The sequence below is a fragment of the Hippoglossus stenolepis genome, chromosome 5, assembly GCF_022539355.2.
Source record: "Hippoglossus stenolepis isolate QCI-W04-F060 chromosome 5, HSTE1.2, whole genome shotgun sequence".
Lineage (NCBI taxonomy): Eukaryota > Metazoa > Chordata > Actinopteri > Pleuronectiformes > Pleuronectidae > Hippoglossus > Hippoglossus stenolepis.
Genome location: NC_061487.1, coordinates 5,049,197 through 5,064,538, shown reverse-complemented (window position 1 = coordinate 5,064,538; position 15,342 = coordinate 5,049,197). Strand labels below are relative to the sequence as shown.

Sequence of the window (15,342 nt, the reverse complement as noted above, 5' to 3'; positions counted from 1 at the left end):
GTACAGTATCACTAGACGTTAAACTTTTTTGCACCGTGTAACTCAACAATTGAACCAAATTCAAATGCCTAAAACGTCATCTTATAATAAACATGCTTACACAAAATCACCTTCTTGTGAATTGTAGTGGAGTAGAACCATAAAAAAGTAAAATGAATGTAGCCATCCTCCAAATTGTTCTTGAACACAGGATTTGAGTATATTACAGTTTCTCTGCACACCTCGATTTCAGACCTGATAGAAAACTGGACTGATCATTTGAATTTTGAGGCATGTTGGTGTAGTTCTGGATATTACTACTACTACTAATACTACTACTACTACTTCTAATAATATCAAGGATAAATAGTCATCTCCTCTACCGCAGCACAACCAGAGTGACCCTCTCTGAATCCCTCCGCCTGTGCTACTACGTAAAACTAGCCCGCGTGTTTTCCCGTTATTTACGGCTCGCCCGTTTAAACTTCAGTAGAACCCGTTACTTGTCTACACGTCACACTTAACCGGGACGTGCTGGTGTGAGAATGCAGCGACCGGTTCTGTGGCGTTATTTAATGTCTGGCGGAAGGATCTGTGTGGTGATTGTAAACATGTGCGGCGGCGGAGCGCGGCAGTAGAGTTGCGCGCTCCTGTGGACCAGTGAGCATACCGCGGCTCGTCTTTTGTTCCGCCTGAAATGGACGAACTCTCGGTGGATTTAAACCGCGCTGTTGTCCCATTCCGCCCGTGAGAAGGGCGTGGCGGCTCCGCTGTGCTCCGTGGATCCTCACGCGGATATTTCCCCCGGGTGTGTTTTCATTAGAGTTGCAGAGGTCAGGGGCACGATGCTGCTCTCCCTCTCGCACAGCATGGATCTGCCGGCGAAGCTCCACCTGCAGCAAGGTAACGATGTGAACCACGACACCAGCCGCGTGTTGCACCGTCTCCCGTGTTTCTATGATCTTATGACTTTTGCCGTACCTCACCAAACGTCTACTGCCACTGGGTTCCATTCAGAACCAGGCCACGGCATCAGACGGGTCACATAACACACGCAGTGGCAAATCAAGCGCCATTTTCTCGTCTTTATTATTCCGCTAATAGGCATTTCTTCAAGGTAATTAGCTGGAAACACACGTTTGCTCAAATCAGTTCAGCCGATAACATGTGACGTGTCCCCTCTTCTCTGTAGAACACCTTGCACTGTGTAACATCGGTATTTTCTCCAGAGAAATGATAACAACTCTTAAATGAACACATTTTCAGTGCAGTGTTGGATGTTGGTGTGTGACCTTTAAATAATACCGCGTGGGGCCATTTTGAAAGCCGGGGGGGTCTTAAGATAATGTGTTATCTCTTAAATAACGTTTGTTAAAACGGTTGCTGTTGTTGGTCTTTATTTAACTGACGAGCTGATGGTCACCATGTTTAAACGGCCGACACAATAACAGCGGGAGTCATCTGAGGACATGGACTCGTGTTGGTGACTGAGTATTTCTTTTAAAACGTGTTAAGTGTTGCACCTGAATGTGTAACCCCTCAGAATCCAGTGTCTGTTGGCCGCTGTGTGGGGTTTGGTCCTCTGCTGAACACACAGCGGCCAACAGACACTGGATTCTGAGGGGTTACACATTCAGGTGCAACACTGCGTCTCCACAACTGAACAATCTGATTAATCCTAATTTGTTCCCGTGTTTTGTAGCCAAAGCGGAGAAGCAGCCATTCGAGAAGCTGTACCGGCTGGACTCGGTGCTCGGTACCGGAGGGTTCGGCACCGTCTACTCTGCTGTCCGCCTGGCCGACGGGCTGCCGGTAAGAGCAGGGAGCCGCTTTGTTTTGGTCCCGGCACATGGCCGCGGTTCACAGCGTCAGGCTCACACTAAAGAGAGCGGCCGCATATCCGGCTTCAGCCTTCAAAATAAAACTAGCGCTTACATTTTCAAAAAAATATAGTCATTAGTCAAATGTTTAAATATTCATTTTTCTGAGACCATAAAAAAAATTAGTGACTCTGGATATACTAGCTATTAATCCAACCACGGCATTACTCTTTATATTTATTAAGAATGCAACCAATAATTATTCTCAACGTTAATTAATCAATTATTTTATGGATTAGTTGTGAAGGAATAGTTAATGAATAAACAATTCCCATCACAAATGTTTACAGGACATGGTGAAATAGTGAGATTGATCATCAGGCTTGAGACGCATTATATCACAACATCAGTGGAGTGTCACCCCCAAGAATGTGCTTTGATTTATTCAGTTTACTGTAACATGTAACGTCTGTCTTCAGTCCACTAATGTACCTCTGGCCATCTAATCAAAATCTGCACTGTTGTGATGGTTTTCATAATTGGCATATTTTTAGTTTTTTAGGTAGTCAATGAAGTACTGGGATTGTTTTCTGTTATTTAAAACTGCTGGTCTGTATCTGGACTAAGGAAACTGAAACAATCTCAAATCATAGCTGCTGTTAATAAGAATTAGTCATCTCGTTATAAGTTGTGCTTTTATTTTGAAGGCCGTTCCAATTCCCTGTACTTCCTGTTTCATTGTTGTCAGCTGAGCAGCTTGAGGCGGTGCATGCTGTCTGGCATGTGGTCTTTGTTTTCACAAAGAAAGTAATGATCTCTTCATCTCTCCTGTCTACACATACTGAAATACCTTTTCACCTAGGTTTTTTGCCTTCGGGAGCAGGAAGTAGTAATGTTAATACTAATAGGTGGTTGGGAAACCATGTTTATTCATAAATAAAGAATCAAATTTAAAGACGGAGGCAGCTAACTCAAAGTTTCATGTTGCTGTTCACACACATATTGTATTCCAGCTACTGTTGTGCTTTATAGCTGCCTTTGATTCTGTGTTTTTGTAAAGCAACACAATTCTACCCTGTTGTATTTAATTGTATGTAGGCTGTGCAGTAATTTTGTGTTTCCATGTAGGTGGCGGTAAAACATGTGTGCAGGGACAGAGTGACTGAGTGGGCCACCTTGGTGAGATTTACATGTCTTTATGTACAAATCAGCAGTTTTATAGACATTTTCTGTAAGTTGTTAAAATAGCTTAGTTTGTTAGTCCTTTATTAATCTCCCTGAAATCACGTTCAGTAAACATTATGGACACAGTTTAAACTATTTGCATAGCCAAATTAGTTCCTGATGAACACATTTTAAATCTAGCAAAAATCCTCAAGGTTCATTTTGAAATGTGACAGAGTTTCCAAGCTCAGTTTGAACATACACTGCAGCGAAGGTAAACCTAAAATATCTTATGATCCGATTGAGTAATTAGTATTTATAATCAACCAGCAGAGCTCATACAGTAGGGTTCTCTTCAATGTCCTTGCAAATGTAAAATAAGCTTCTGTTAAATAAAACACTTTGAAATTGTTGACTTCTACTATGATTATCTACTGTAAATTGGATTCCAGTTTTTCAGAAGAATTGAGAAAACAAATGCTTTCTTTCTCATATGTTCTCAGTGTGGCGCTGTGGTTCCCCTGGAGATTGTGCTGTTGCAGAAGGTGGGTGGGGCCTTTGGCGGCGTGGTGCGTCTGCTGGACTGGTGGGAGCGGGTCGACGGCTGGTTGATGGTGATGGAGCGTCCCGAGTCAGCACAGGACCTTTTTGATTACATCACGGAGCGTGGCGCGCTGGATGAGGTTGAGGCCTGTGGCTTCTTCCTGCAGGTGCTGGAGGCGGTGCGTCACTGCTACACTTGCAGTGTTGTCCACCGAGACATCAAGGATGAAAATCTGCTGGTGGACCTCAGGACCGGACAGATCAAACTTATCGACTTCGGCTCTGGGGCCCTCCTCAAAGAAACCGCCTACACCGACTTTGATGGTGAGTCTGCTCATCTAGACTGACAGGCCTAATCATTGTGTTGTACTGTTATACTATAACAGGCCTGATAAACACTCATTATCAGGCCCGTTTACTGTAGAAATGTAGAAAATGTAGAAAACAATATAAAGGTGTTTCATATTATCTAAAATAGCTGATGACTCCTCCCTTCAGGTACACGGGTGTACAGTCCTCCGGAGTGGATCCGGTTCCGCCGGTACCATGGCCGCTCGGCCACCGTCTGGTCGCTTGGCGTGCTGCTGTACGACATGGTGTGTGGGGATATCCCCTTCGAACAGGACGAGGAGATCCTGAGAGGACAGATCTTCTTCAGACGCAAAATCTCCACAGGTCAGTCGTAGTCTTAGACTGGTTCTGGTTTTAGATTGAAACTGTATGTGGCTGTAACTATTTCTATTCTCTATAACTAACCGAAACACTACATGGTACAAAGTATTTGTTCGTTTTTTCTATAGTGCTGCAGTGTGTTTCCTGCTATTTTTCTTCACCTCCTTGTTTTTCTGTCACAGAGTGCCAGCAGCTGATTGGCTGGTGTCTCAGCCAGCAACCATCTGACCGGCCAACCCTGGAGCAGATCCTCCTCCACCCCTGGGTGACCAGCAGCGATGGTCAGCAGACAGACGGCATCATCACGTTTCACGCCATTACAGCTGACTCCTCATCTCCCACATCCTCTTCCTTGAGCCAGCAGAGCTCCTGATTGGTCAGTGGGACGCTTCCAAGGGGCGCGACTTGGACTTGATCGACACCTGTTTTCAGTTTCAGTTACCTCGTGATTTTGGCGTTGCTGCTCCAAGGAAGTGTTGTGTGGTGACGGAGCCACTAATGGTCTCAGTTCAGGTTCCAGTTGACTCTTTGCTGCTCCACAGCACCCCCTCCTGATCAAACTACAAAGCAGCTGCTATAGATCCTTTTTTTCCATCCAGTGATGCTGTTTGAGTGCCTTGACTTCAAAAGCTGCTGCGGGTGGAATAGTGAGGGAAGTGTTCCAAAGAGTTTTCATGGTTAGAATGTGAATTCACAGAAGAATTCAGTCAGATTATTTTCCACTGAAAAAAACTTGACTCAATAATTCTATAACTACAATGTGGGGTCTCATTGCAACAACAGGACAAAGGTGAACACACCTGAAATGTTGTAATCATTGATTGATTAGTCTATAAAATATCAAAAAAAAATGCTGAACACATTTTCATCACAATGAGTCTCAAGAGTCCAAATTTTGAACTTTTACTGTACAGTGATATTAGAAAAGCAGAAACTTCTCCTGTGGGAGAAGCTGAAGCTCAAGAGTGAACATGGACTCTTGCTTGAAACTTTACTTAAATAATAAATCACATCAACATTGTGACTGATAATTTTGTATTGACTAATCAATCAATTGACTTTATTGTTTCAGCCCTAATTATGTGTTGCATCTCAAGTCCAATGCGGTCAGAGCGGTCTTTGAGGAATAGTTTGGAAAATATGATTATTTGCTTTTTGCCAAGTGAGAGGATTGTTGTAACTGTCATGTTTGTGCAGAAAACATGAATCTATTGCGAGCAGCCAGAACCAAACCATCCAAACAGTTGGAAGTTTTACAGGGAGTTATTTGCTCGACTATTACTTGGCTGTGAGCAGTTTCCAGGCAGGTCCTGAACAAGAAATTTAGTGGCTCATAACCCCCCGTAAAATGACGACAGCAACCTATTCTTCTGTTGTTAAATTGCTGAAAGGGAATTTGGACATGTCCTAAATGCACTTGTTCTATTTGGTTGCTTAGGTTGTTAAACTAGAGCCCATAATGAGTTCATCTTCAAGTGTAGGAGGTGCTGGTTGTAACATGTTACCTGTATCGTTGAGCGGTTTCCCCTCCATTTCCAGACAACCAGCTGCTGGTGGTAGCCTCACACTTGGCTCATCAGTCGTCTATTATAAGTAAGTGAACAAGCATATATCCCAAAAAACGTTTCCAAGGTTTCCAAAAATATTTCTGTCCACCCACTTCACACCACCAAGGTGTGCGGTGAACTGGGCAAACAGTCCTCTCCTGCTGATGTCGTGGAATACTTGATCACACACACGCGCCTCTGAAAGGCTGGGCCTCGTTGACTCAGTTTTGATACCAAAATACGATTTTTTGATACTTAAATTTTCTTCATGTAATAAACATCCTTTAGTGTTTACTCTGTCTGAACAGAAGCAGGCGAGAACAGCAGTGTGAAACACATCAGGAAATGTCCGATAAAAGAAATAATTCTGACCCAGTCTTCACATCCTGCTGCTCTTCAGGTTAGCTTCAAGCTTAAGAAGGGGGCAAGACTTCATCTCAACAGGTTTGATTGTGTTTCTCTGTTTTGTTTTATTTCAGTCAAGCAGGTATCCATACAGTTTGAAAGTTTAAAATGTTTTTGGTGTCAGTGCCACAGCGGAGACATGTTTTTTTGTTAAACTATTTCACACTTTTCACAAGGTTCCATCACCTATTGTTTTCTTTTTCTCTGTCTCTGTCTCTCTCTCTCTCTCTCTCTCTCTGTCGGGTGTCCCCGTCAGCTTGTCTGACTTATGTTCTGAAAACATTACATCCTCCTTCTTCTCTCTCACCCTTCGTCTCGGGGTGTAAAATGCACAGTCAATGCAAATACTCCGTTTATTTTTGTTTTAAATATGTTTAGTTTTTTATATGCATATTTTGTACATTTAGTGCTTTTTTTATTTATTTACTGAGACATTCCTCATAATGTGTTTATTTATTTATCTTCAGTTTTTTATTAAATGTTTTGTATTTTGTTTTTGCGCTACCAAACGAGGAAAAAGTCTGTCAGGTTTGAGTGTTCTCATGTTAAGTTTAAAGGTTTGAACTTATTCTCATTTCATGTGTTTGTTGCTGTTTTGAATGTAAAATTGACAGGGAAAAAGTATTTTTTCATGGAATTTTGTCAAATTAAACCTTTTGTATATAATTGATTTTCTGTGTGATGTCTCCGCTCTTCTCAGACTCTAAACTCTGCACCAACCACATGACTAAAAAATTGCCTCAGAATAAATATGAGCTTCTTCGAGAGACACTGATACAAGAGGAAAATACAAACATCTGGAGAACTTAATGTTGTGATCGAAATAAAATGAACTGGAAAAATACAGAGAAGATTTCCATTAAAATAACTTGTCAGAATCTTTGAATTGTAAAAATCAGGAAGTACTCTCAATTATTGGGTTTAGACTTGAGTAGACTTTGGATAGTTTCTTTATTTTTATTCTATATACCTTTTTGTAGTTATCTTGTAAACAATAGTTTTGGTGGAAACAACCAGTGGTAAAACAAACAGTTTAGAAATACTTGACTCCTACATATTAAACATGTTAAGTCTTTACTGATGTATTAACATTAACAGGAGTCAATATGCAAATAGGTCTTTTTCCCAATAATATCAAATAATGTTACAGATAATTTAATGAACTATGGATGCATTTGTTTAAATGTTACAGCTGGTAAAGGTTAAGTACTCAATATTCTGTTTGTCATTACATCATAAATTATTTGTTGATTTATATATTGCTTTCATAATCGAAGTCTGTTAAATAAATATAGGGGAAGTGTAAAATACCACAAAAAGAAAGCACTCAAGTAATATTTTAACAAAATAATTTGTCTTTGTATTAAAATATAACAATCCATATCGAGTTTATCGTTTTTTTCTGTCTGCAAGTATTTTCATTTAAAATAAAATGATTCTGGCGTGTCTCTTTTGTTTGTCGCTTTAATAAGGAGACATAACAAACATAGTAAATCTTTCAGCGACACCGTGTGGCTAATCTGAGAAACTATATTAATACACCACGTTATGTATAGAAATAAATTGCGGCTAAAAATACATATGTAGATACATTGATAGTCTTGGTGTCATCTTAATGTTTAAATAATATTTAAAAAAAGATAAACATTCTTTTTTACGCAGAGTGGTGGGTTCGTGTGTTTGCGTCATTTTGAACAGGCGCATCGGGAATACCCTTCACTACAGGTCCTTCCATTATCAACATCAGGCCAACACGTGAACAGTGAGTGGAAATGTCTCTTAAAGTCTCTGTAAATGAGAAATAATGTTATTATTCGGTCTGTCATTTATTACAATTATGTATTTATTTATTTTAAAGAGTCGTGCCTTGACCTAACATCAGGCAACAAGCTCAGACAGCGATGAAATCTGTCGTTTCTTGTGCACTCCACACCAAACTCTGTTTAAACATTTAACTAAGACATGGTTAACAAGTGTGAGGCACGACATGTGTTCAGTGAATCCTAACTAAATACATGTTTACATTCAGAAAAGTGTGTTCTTCAATTCGGCAAATAAACAATAAGGCAAGCATCGCTTGTTTGTGTAAAATCTTGACTCGAGTTGGTTTACTCTGTTAATCCATTCAACTTTACAACAAGCGAATGAGGTAATGATCAGTTTCACGTTATAATAAGAGAAGTGTTATATTTGTATTACAGTAAAAGTGTGTTGTTAGAACGTGATAGGTTTCTATGTCGTAATAACATGACTTTTTTTTTCCTTGAACAGTTTTATATCATTATTAATTACTCTTTTTCTTTCTGTTTATTGTTTTATACATTTTTTACATTAAGTCTGAATAAATAAAAACAGATGAGACATCAGTCAGGTTTTAGTACAATCATGACCTGAAGCCCTAAAATGCTTCAGATGGCAGAGTGGTGTTTCACATTATATATTATGTCATAGCTGTAAGACCTCTGAGAGAAGACACTGGAGGAAAGGAGGCAGGTGTGTAACAGGTGCTGTGTGTTTTCTGTCAGAGGAGTTGGAGGTGACGATGGGTCGCTCCTCCAAAGACAAGCGGGACATTTACTACCGTTTGGCCAAGGAGGAGGGCTGGAGGGCGAGGAGCGCCTTCAAGCTACTGCAGCTTGACAACGAATTCAACCTGTTCACAGGTGAGACCCAGAGACCAACAGATCCCTGTCCTAACACACAGCTGCCTCCCGTACGGCTGTCAGTACAGACCACTGGAACCAAGGGTCCTACAGAAAGATTTGAAAATGCTGCTTATATGTGCAGAAATGAAATCTTACACAGAAACGACTGAGCAGTTAAATCTGCCCTTACTTGTCTTCTTTCAGTGGATAAAAAAACTAAACAGACTGAGGACTCCAACAATTGTTGATCTGTCGTACAAATAGCCTGGTTCCTGTGCTGAGTCTCGACTGCAAAGGAGGTTATTTTTAGACTCTGGTACAGATCTCTAATTGAGGGACTTTTTCTTCACGTTCTTTAACATCGTGACATTGGGTGTTTTTCAACATTTTCGTGGATTTCTCAGAATAATTGATTAACAAAATCAGACCCATTTTTGCGTGAAATTTGCTGCAGTTCCGGTTGTAGTCCATGTCCTTGTTTTTGTTGTGTTTGCTCGAAAACTCTGATGTGGTCGTCAAAAGTTTGGCTCAGGCTCAGGCTTTAATAAAATACATATGTAAACTTTCTTAGTAAAGAGGAAGTGATATGTCCTGTTCCCAGTGATCCTTCCTTCTGCAAATTGACATCAAGGTACTCCTAGTAGCTGGAAGCTAACAATACCTTCAATTTCACACATTAAAGAAATCTTAATCATAAAAAGAATGTGACAGAGAAAAATAGAGAGAGAGCAAGAGTCAAAGCATATTTATTGATAGAAACATGGCTGAAACTAAACCTTAACTTTCTTTCAGTTATTATTTGATGTAATTGAGAATACATATCTGGCTTATTAGTAAAGTTTATGGTGTACACTCAAAACTGGAGTTCCAGCAAACAGTGCCAAACAGAATGACAGCTGTCAGTGTCTAAATGAAGTGTCCAACATGGGTTGACTTTTAACAAATGTCTGATTGATTTTGTTTGTCTCTTTCTCTGTCAGGTGTGAACAGAGCAGTGGATCTGTGTGCAGCTCCTGGCAGCTGGAGTCAGGTCCTCAGTCGGAAACTCAGGTTCTTACCAAATTAACATTCTTATATTCACCTGGGCAGAATGTGGCGCTCTATGTGGCGACAATTTCATTGAATGGATTTGAATGAAATTGTAAAAACAGTCAAATGAAAGAGTTGATGAAATGAAATTGATCTTAATAATACAATAGTTTAACAATTTACACTTAATTGTTTTTCTACTCAGAGGTCGGGAGGAGAAGGATGAGGAGGTGAAGATCGTGGCGGTGGACCTGCAGGCCATGGCTCCTCTCTCAGGAGTCACTCAGATCCAGGGAGACATCACCAAGGTGAGGAGATGAGTCTGAGAGTCATTTTCCAAAACAGAAGGGGAAACTCACTGCAGAGCTGCCACATGAACTGTGTCGTCCTCTTCCTCTCAGGTGTCGACAGCTCAGGAGATAATCCGTCACTTTGAGGGGCAGCCGGCCGACCTCGTGGTGTGTGATGGAGCCCCAGACGGTGCGACCCTCCCACTTGTCCTCACCTGGTCTCAAGTCTCCTGTGTCTCCCTGTTGTATTGTTGTTATCAAACTCTCAGGAATGATTTCCTTTTGTGTTTCCACAGTAACGGGTCTTCACGATGTCGATGAGTACATCCAGGCTCAGCTCCTATTGGCTGTGAGTATAGAGGTGTCTTTGTATTAATCATTGTGTAGCATCCTGCTGACATCTGCTTGTGTTTCAGGCTCTGAATATCACCACTCACGTCCTGAAACCTGGAGGAACATTTGTGGCCAAAGTGAGTCCAACTTTTATTCATTTAATGTATTAGCTATATGTTTAGATGTATATTTAGCCATTCTTAAGAGGATGACCTCTAGAGGATGTCCGGAGAATTGGGACCAGACTTTGAGTTTTCTTTTCACACATTAACACACAGCAGGAGATTCTCCGCTGTTACGCATTCACAACAACACAGAAATTTCATGTCTAATTAAGAAAATTGTAAAGTCTTTCTGTGTCTGATTTGTGCTTTTCTGGCTTTTGTGAGTCATAGCAGACACTCAATGACACTAGTATTGCTTTGGTAGTCGGTGTTACTGGTGTCACCAGTTTTCAAACTTAAACGGGCCCAGCAGCGTTTCCAAACTCAATTTTAGATTTCAGAGTAGTGTAGGCGCCTGGTGTCTCAGGGGCAGAGTTGATGCATTTTCAAACGAAAAGTTTATTATGGATGTAGCCTGAGAAACAGGTTGGTGCAGTGGTGCATTGTGTGCTGTGGACATCATATCTCCTTTCAAATGAGACTGTTAACCCCATCCTGTGCTGTGTGTCTCAGATCTTCAGAGGTAAAGATGTGACGCTGCTGTACTCTCAGCTGAAGATCTTCTTCAGTGGTGTGACCTGCGCTAAGCCTCGCAGCAGCAGGAATTCCAGCATTGGTGAGCCACCGCCACTGTTGATCAAACACAAGTAAAAAACTGAATTTTCCTCATTCATAGACCCATGATGTTTGCATGAAATCTGTCTATCTCTGTCTGTGTGTGTGCAGAGGCGTTCGTAGTTTGTCAGAATTACTCTCCTCCTGAAGGTTACGTCCCCAACATGTCCAACCCTCTGCTGGATCACTCCTACGGTAACGATGAGCCCTTTTTCAAATGAGGTCTTTTTCTACATACATACTTCCGGAAGAAAACAACCGGCATTAGCCTCGACTACCAGTGAAGAACACAAGCATTGCTGACCCTGTTGTCTTTGTTAACAGCTGTTGTGCAGTTAAATTCAGCATTTTACAATGATGCACCTGTTTACATGTGTAAGAGACGAGCTACTATTCAAGCAATTCCTGTGTACGTTGGCATTTGCATGCCCAGGCTATGTGAAATGTCACATGATTAGCATTTTCAGGTGTGTTAGCATGGAAGGGGATTGAAACTGACGCGGAGCCAAAACACTCATGCCTCTTCTAACTCTGGGTTCTGGTCTCTGTCCATCAGATGTGGACTTTAACCAGTTAGAGGGTCCAAACCGTGTCATTGTTCCCTTCCTGGCATGTGGTGACCTCAGCGCCTTTGACTCAGACAGAACCTATCCTCTGCAGGTGAGGAGACGCAGCTTTAACCTGCATGTTCACACTGAGTCATGCTGAACAACTGGAACATGGAGCAAGATTTACTCATTTCATTCATATTGTAACAGTTGTTATTCCAGTTTCAGTGTGATTATAAGTGTTTAATTGTAATAATAATACATATTATAATAATTTGAATGATTTTTGTTTTGATATTATTACTCTTAGTTTTTAAGTATCATTAATTAACCATGACCAATTATGTAGTTGTGTGGATTTTCATGGGATAATGAATGGATAAATGAACTGATGTTTTTTTCTAATTTATTAAAATATTTTAGGTAAAAACTAAACATTTTCACTTAAGGAGAAAAAATTGCCAAATTACAGGGATTTAGAGGGAGTTGATGTAGATGAAGCCCTGATTTTGTATTTAAATTAAAAGATAAAGATCTTTTCAGGTGCAAAATAAGGGATTGCCTGCAATGTTATTCAGAGAATTTTACCTCTTAAAAACTCCTAATTTAAGCTGACATTAGGTGGGAGGAAGGGTGCACACTGGACAGGTCGCCGTGTATGACAGGGCTGAAAAATAAGCATTCACACTTACATTCACACCTACAGGCAATTTAAAGTCTCCACTTGAAGCATTTCTGCTGTTCCACCGTGCTGCCCAATTAAAATGCATTTAAATTTCATTTTACAGTTTAGTAAATTGTAAAAGTTGTGTCCAGTAGTTAAAGTGAATGTGGAATTAAACATCCATGAAATTGACATTCTTTTTTGCTGAATTGTTTTTCAAAGCTCTTAAACAAACAAGGTTTTCCAATTAAAATAACAACATATACCGATCATGAGTCGACTTTAATGTTTAAGTCATGCACTCATTAAAATGAGGGTGTACAGCCTTTTGAATTGATGATGTATTTTATGTAAAAATGCTTTTTCACACAAACACTCTGCCTGTCTTCTTTCTTCAGCTGGATTCTGATAAACAGTACCAGTACACGCCCCCCACTCAGCCGCCCATCTGCCCCCCCTACCAGCAGGCCTGCCACCTCCGCAAAAACAACATGCTTTCCAAAGAGGACGCTCCGTCCGTCTGTCCCAACCAGAGTCGAGACGAGACAGAGCCACCGGCCGATGGACTTCAGTTTAAATAATGTGTTCAGTACAATGCTGTGCAGAAACTGTCAGCCTGCTGCAGTATACCTTCCTACTTTCACTCTGTGTGCTGTGCGAGGCTCAACATGCTGTGGATCTCTGTACCGGCTGTTTGTTCAATCAGGAGTTAGTTTTTATTTTTTCCTCTGGTTTTATCTAGATCGCTTCGTGACAGGTCCCTCATCCATCAGGCTGACTAATTGTAAACATTTTATGTTCAAAGTTTACATTCATTTTAAGAGTGACTAAATTCTGAATAATGTACTGTCTCTATAACACATTATAGTGTTCATAACACAATCTTGGTTATGATCAAAAGCTCCTTACTCGGAAACAAAAAGAACCCATCAGGTTTTGGTCTTTAGACCTTCATCATTCATCATCATTCTTACAAACAAACCAGTCTTTACCTTGTCAACAGTAACTCTGCCTGTCTGATAACCATAACTGTGTTTTTATATTGAGTGCATTAAAAAGGTGAAAAAAATAATATATAAAGATATTTGTGCTGAAATTCTTTGAGCTATTGACCATTTATAAGCCTAATTAAAATAAGGAAACAGTAAAAGTAGAAGTAAACACTTTTTCTCTAGATACTTGAAGTCTACAAGAGAACTCACCAAAGTCCACATGAAGGTACTTCTTCTGAGCTTTAAAGAGCCTTAAACTTATGAATTGGTTGCCCTTTACACAAGATATGTTTATGTATATTGCACCACTTAGACAAGTGCTTTACAAGGACATAAGATACTTACAAAATTGCATTTAAAAGACATGAAAACAAGCAACGACATCAACAAAGATGAAGATTACATGGTTGTGTATGTTATTTATTGGAAAGCTGCAGCAGAGAGCAAGTCCTGATATATGTGAACTGAGTTTCAGCAGACCTCAGTTCCACAGGTTGGGACAACAGCAACTAGAAACTGATCGACACTGGGAACTCTTTTATTCTGGGAACACTGAATAAACCTGTCTCAGGTGACCTGAGGGGTCTGATGCTACAAATAGATCACAGATGTATTTAAGACCAGTAATAAGATTTCAAAAATGAATCCTTTGACATGGGTAACTAGTGCAGTGATTTGAGGACTTCCTTTGTGTCAGAGAGGACTCTGGATGATCTGTTGCCATCTGCTTGTGTTTTTTACTCCTACCTGGAAAGACACTGTTGCTTCAATATTGAAGCCTGCTGACATTAAACACTGTATTATTCTTTTAATTCTTGTTAATGTAAAAGCACAGGAACTGAAGCTTGATAGGTGAAGAGTTTACTTAGCCTATTCATTCTCTGCATGGTCCCTAAATTCCTCTTGAGTTAAACAACCTGCCTTTACCTACTGTGCTCAACACAGAAAACAACCTGTGACCGTACAAATAAACAAACAGACCTGTAGATAAATAGATATTAGAAAAAATAAAACACCACATACATGCATCATATCAGAATGGATGTGAAATATAACATAGGCTGTACAATATATAAATTGTACATTATTTATAAGTTGTACATTATTTATACAATATATAATTTGTACATCATTTATACAATATATCATTTGTATATTATTTGAGTATAATCCATATATCGTTTGTATATCATTTATACTATATATAATTTGAATATCATTTATCCGATACATAATTTGTATATATGGTATACAATATATCATTTGTGTATCATTTATACATTACATAATTTGTACATAATTTATACAATATATCATTTGTATATAATTTGTATATAATCTATAAAATCATTTGTATATCATTTATACAATATATACTGCCCCTGGCTGCTTTACAGTATACAGCTCAAAAGTCTTAAGACCATGGTCAGAATTGTGACATTTCCTAAAACCGTGTAAACATTGATGTGCGGCTGAAAGCGTCATAGATTCCTCTGATGTCTTTGAATGTTGCAAAGATGAGAGATTTATACGATCTGAAGAGAAACAAGAGAGTGTGTTTGACCTGAACAGATCTATTACTCTGTATGTAGTGATAGTGATACCACCACCTTCTGCCAAAAGAAGGTAAGCCTCTTTACAACTTTAATTCGATTTACATTAAATTTTCACCGTGTGGTCTACACTTGGACCGTAATGCGTGATTAGTGGGCGTGGTCCAGCGCCCCGTGAGGGACGTGTTTATTCGTGTTTATTCTTGTACAAAACGCACACAACACGGAGCCGTTTCGCCCGGTCCCTGTTCGCCCGGTCCCTGTTCGCCCGGTCCCTGTTCGCCCGGTCCCTGTTCGCCCGGTCCCTGTTCGCCCTCCCCCGCGGCCGCATCAGGTCCCGAGATCGCAAGTGTTCGGGCCCGCACAGTGCTGCTCGCAG

General features: G+C 40.2%; 2 protein-coding genes across 2 annotated transcripts; both read left to right on the top strand.

Moving 5' to 3' along the window:
* Positions 1-584: 584 nt before the first annotated feature.
* On the top strand, positions 585-6,800 carry LOC118109761 (serine/threonine-protein kinase pim-3). Its single transcript, XM_035157124.2, has 6 exons — positions 585-882; positions 1,682-1,791; positions 2,928-2,978; positions 3,467-3,830; positions 4,005-4,181; positions 4,361-6,800. The coding sequence occupies exons 1-6, from the start codon at positions 825-827 to the stop codon at positions 4,549-4,551; spliced, it is 951 nt and encodes a 316-aa protein (XP_035013015.1). The 5' UTR covers positions 585-824; the 3' UTR covers positions 4,552-6,800.
* Positions 6,801-7,794: 994 nt separating this feature from the next.
* Positions 7,795-13,498, top strand: ftsj1 (FtsJ RNA 2'-O-methyltransferase 1). The gene is made up of 11 exons (XM_035157122.1): positions 7,795-7,892; positions 8,656-8,793; positions 9,756-9,825; positions 10,010-10,112; positions 10,206-10,284; positions 10,391-10,443; positions 10,511-10,564; positions 11,105-11,207; positions 11,318-11,401; positions 11,763-11,866; positions 12,817-13,498. The coding sequence occupies exons 2-11, from the start codon at positions 8,673-8,675 to the stop codon at positions 12,997-12,999; spliced, it is 954 nt and encodes a 317-aa protein (XP_035013013.1). The 5' UTR covers positions 7,795-7,892; positions 8,656-8,672; the 3' UTR covers positions 13,000-13,498.
* Positions 13,499-15,342: the final 1,844 nt, after the last annotated feature.

Coding starts and splice junctions, on each gene's coding strand:
- LOC118109761 (XM_035157124.2), top strand. CDS start 825: ATGCTGCTCTCCCTCTCGCACAGCATGGATCTGCCGGCGAAGCTCCAC. Junction 883..1,681: donor GAAGCTCCACCTGCAGCAAG/GTAACGATGTGA, acceptor CGTGTTTTGTAG/CCAAAGCGGAGAAGCAGCCA. Junction 1,792..2,927: donor GCCTGGCCGACGGGCTGCCG/GTAAGAGCAGGG, acceptor GTTTCCATGTAG/GTGGCGGTAAAACATGTGTG.
- ftsj1 (XM_035157122.1), top strand. CDS start 8,673: ATGGGTCGCTCCTCCAAAGACAAGCGGGACATTTACTACCGTTTGGCC. Junction 10,285..10,390: donor GTGTGATGGAGCCCCAGACG/GTGCGACCCTCC, acceptor GTGTTTCCACAG/TAACGGGTCTTCACGATGTC. Junction 10,444..10,510: donor AGGCTCAGCTCCTATTGGCT/GTGAGTATAGAG, acceptor CTTGTGTTTCAG/GCTCTGAATATCACCACTCA.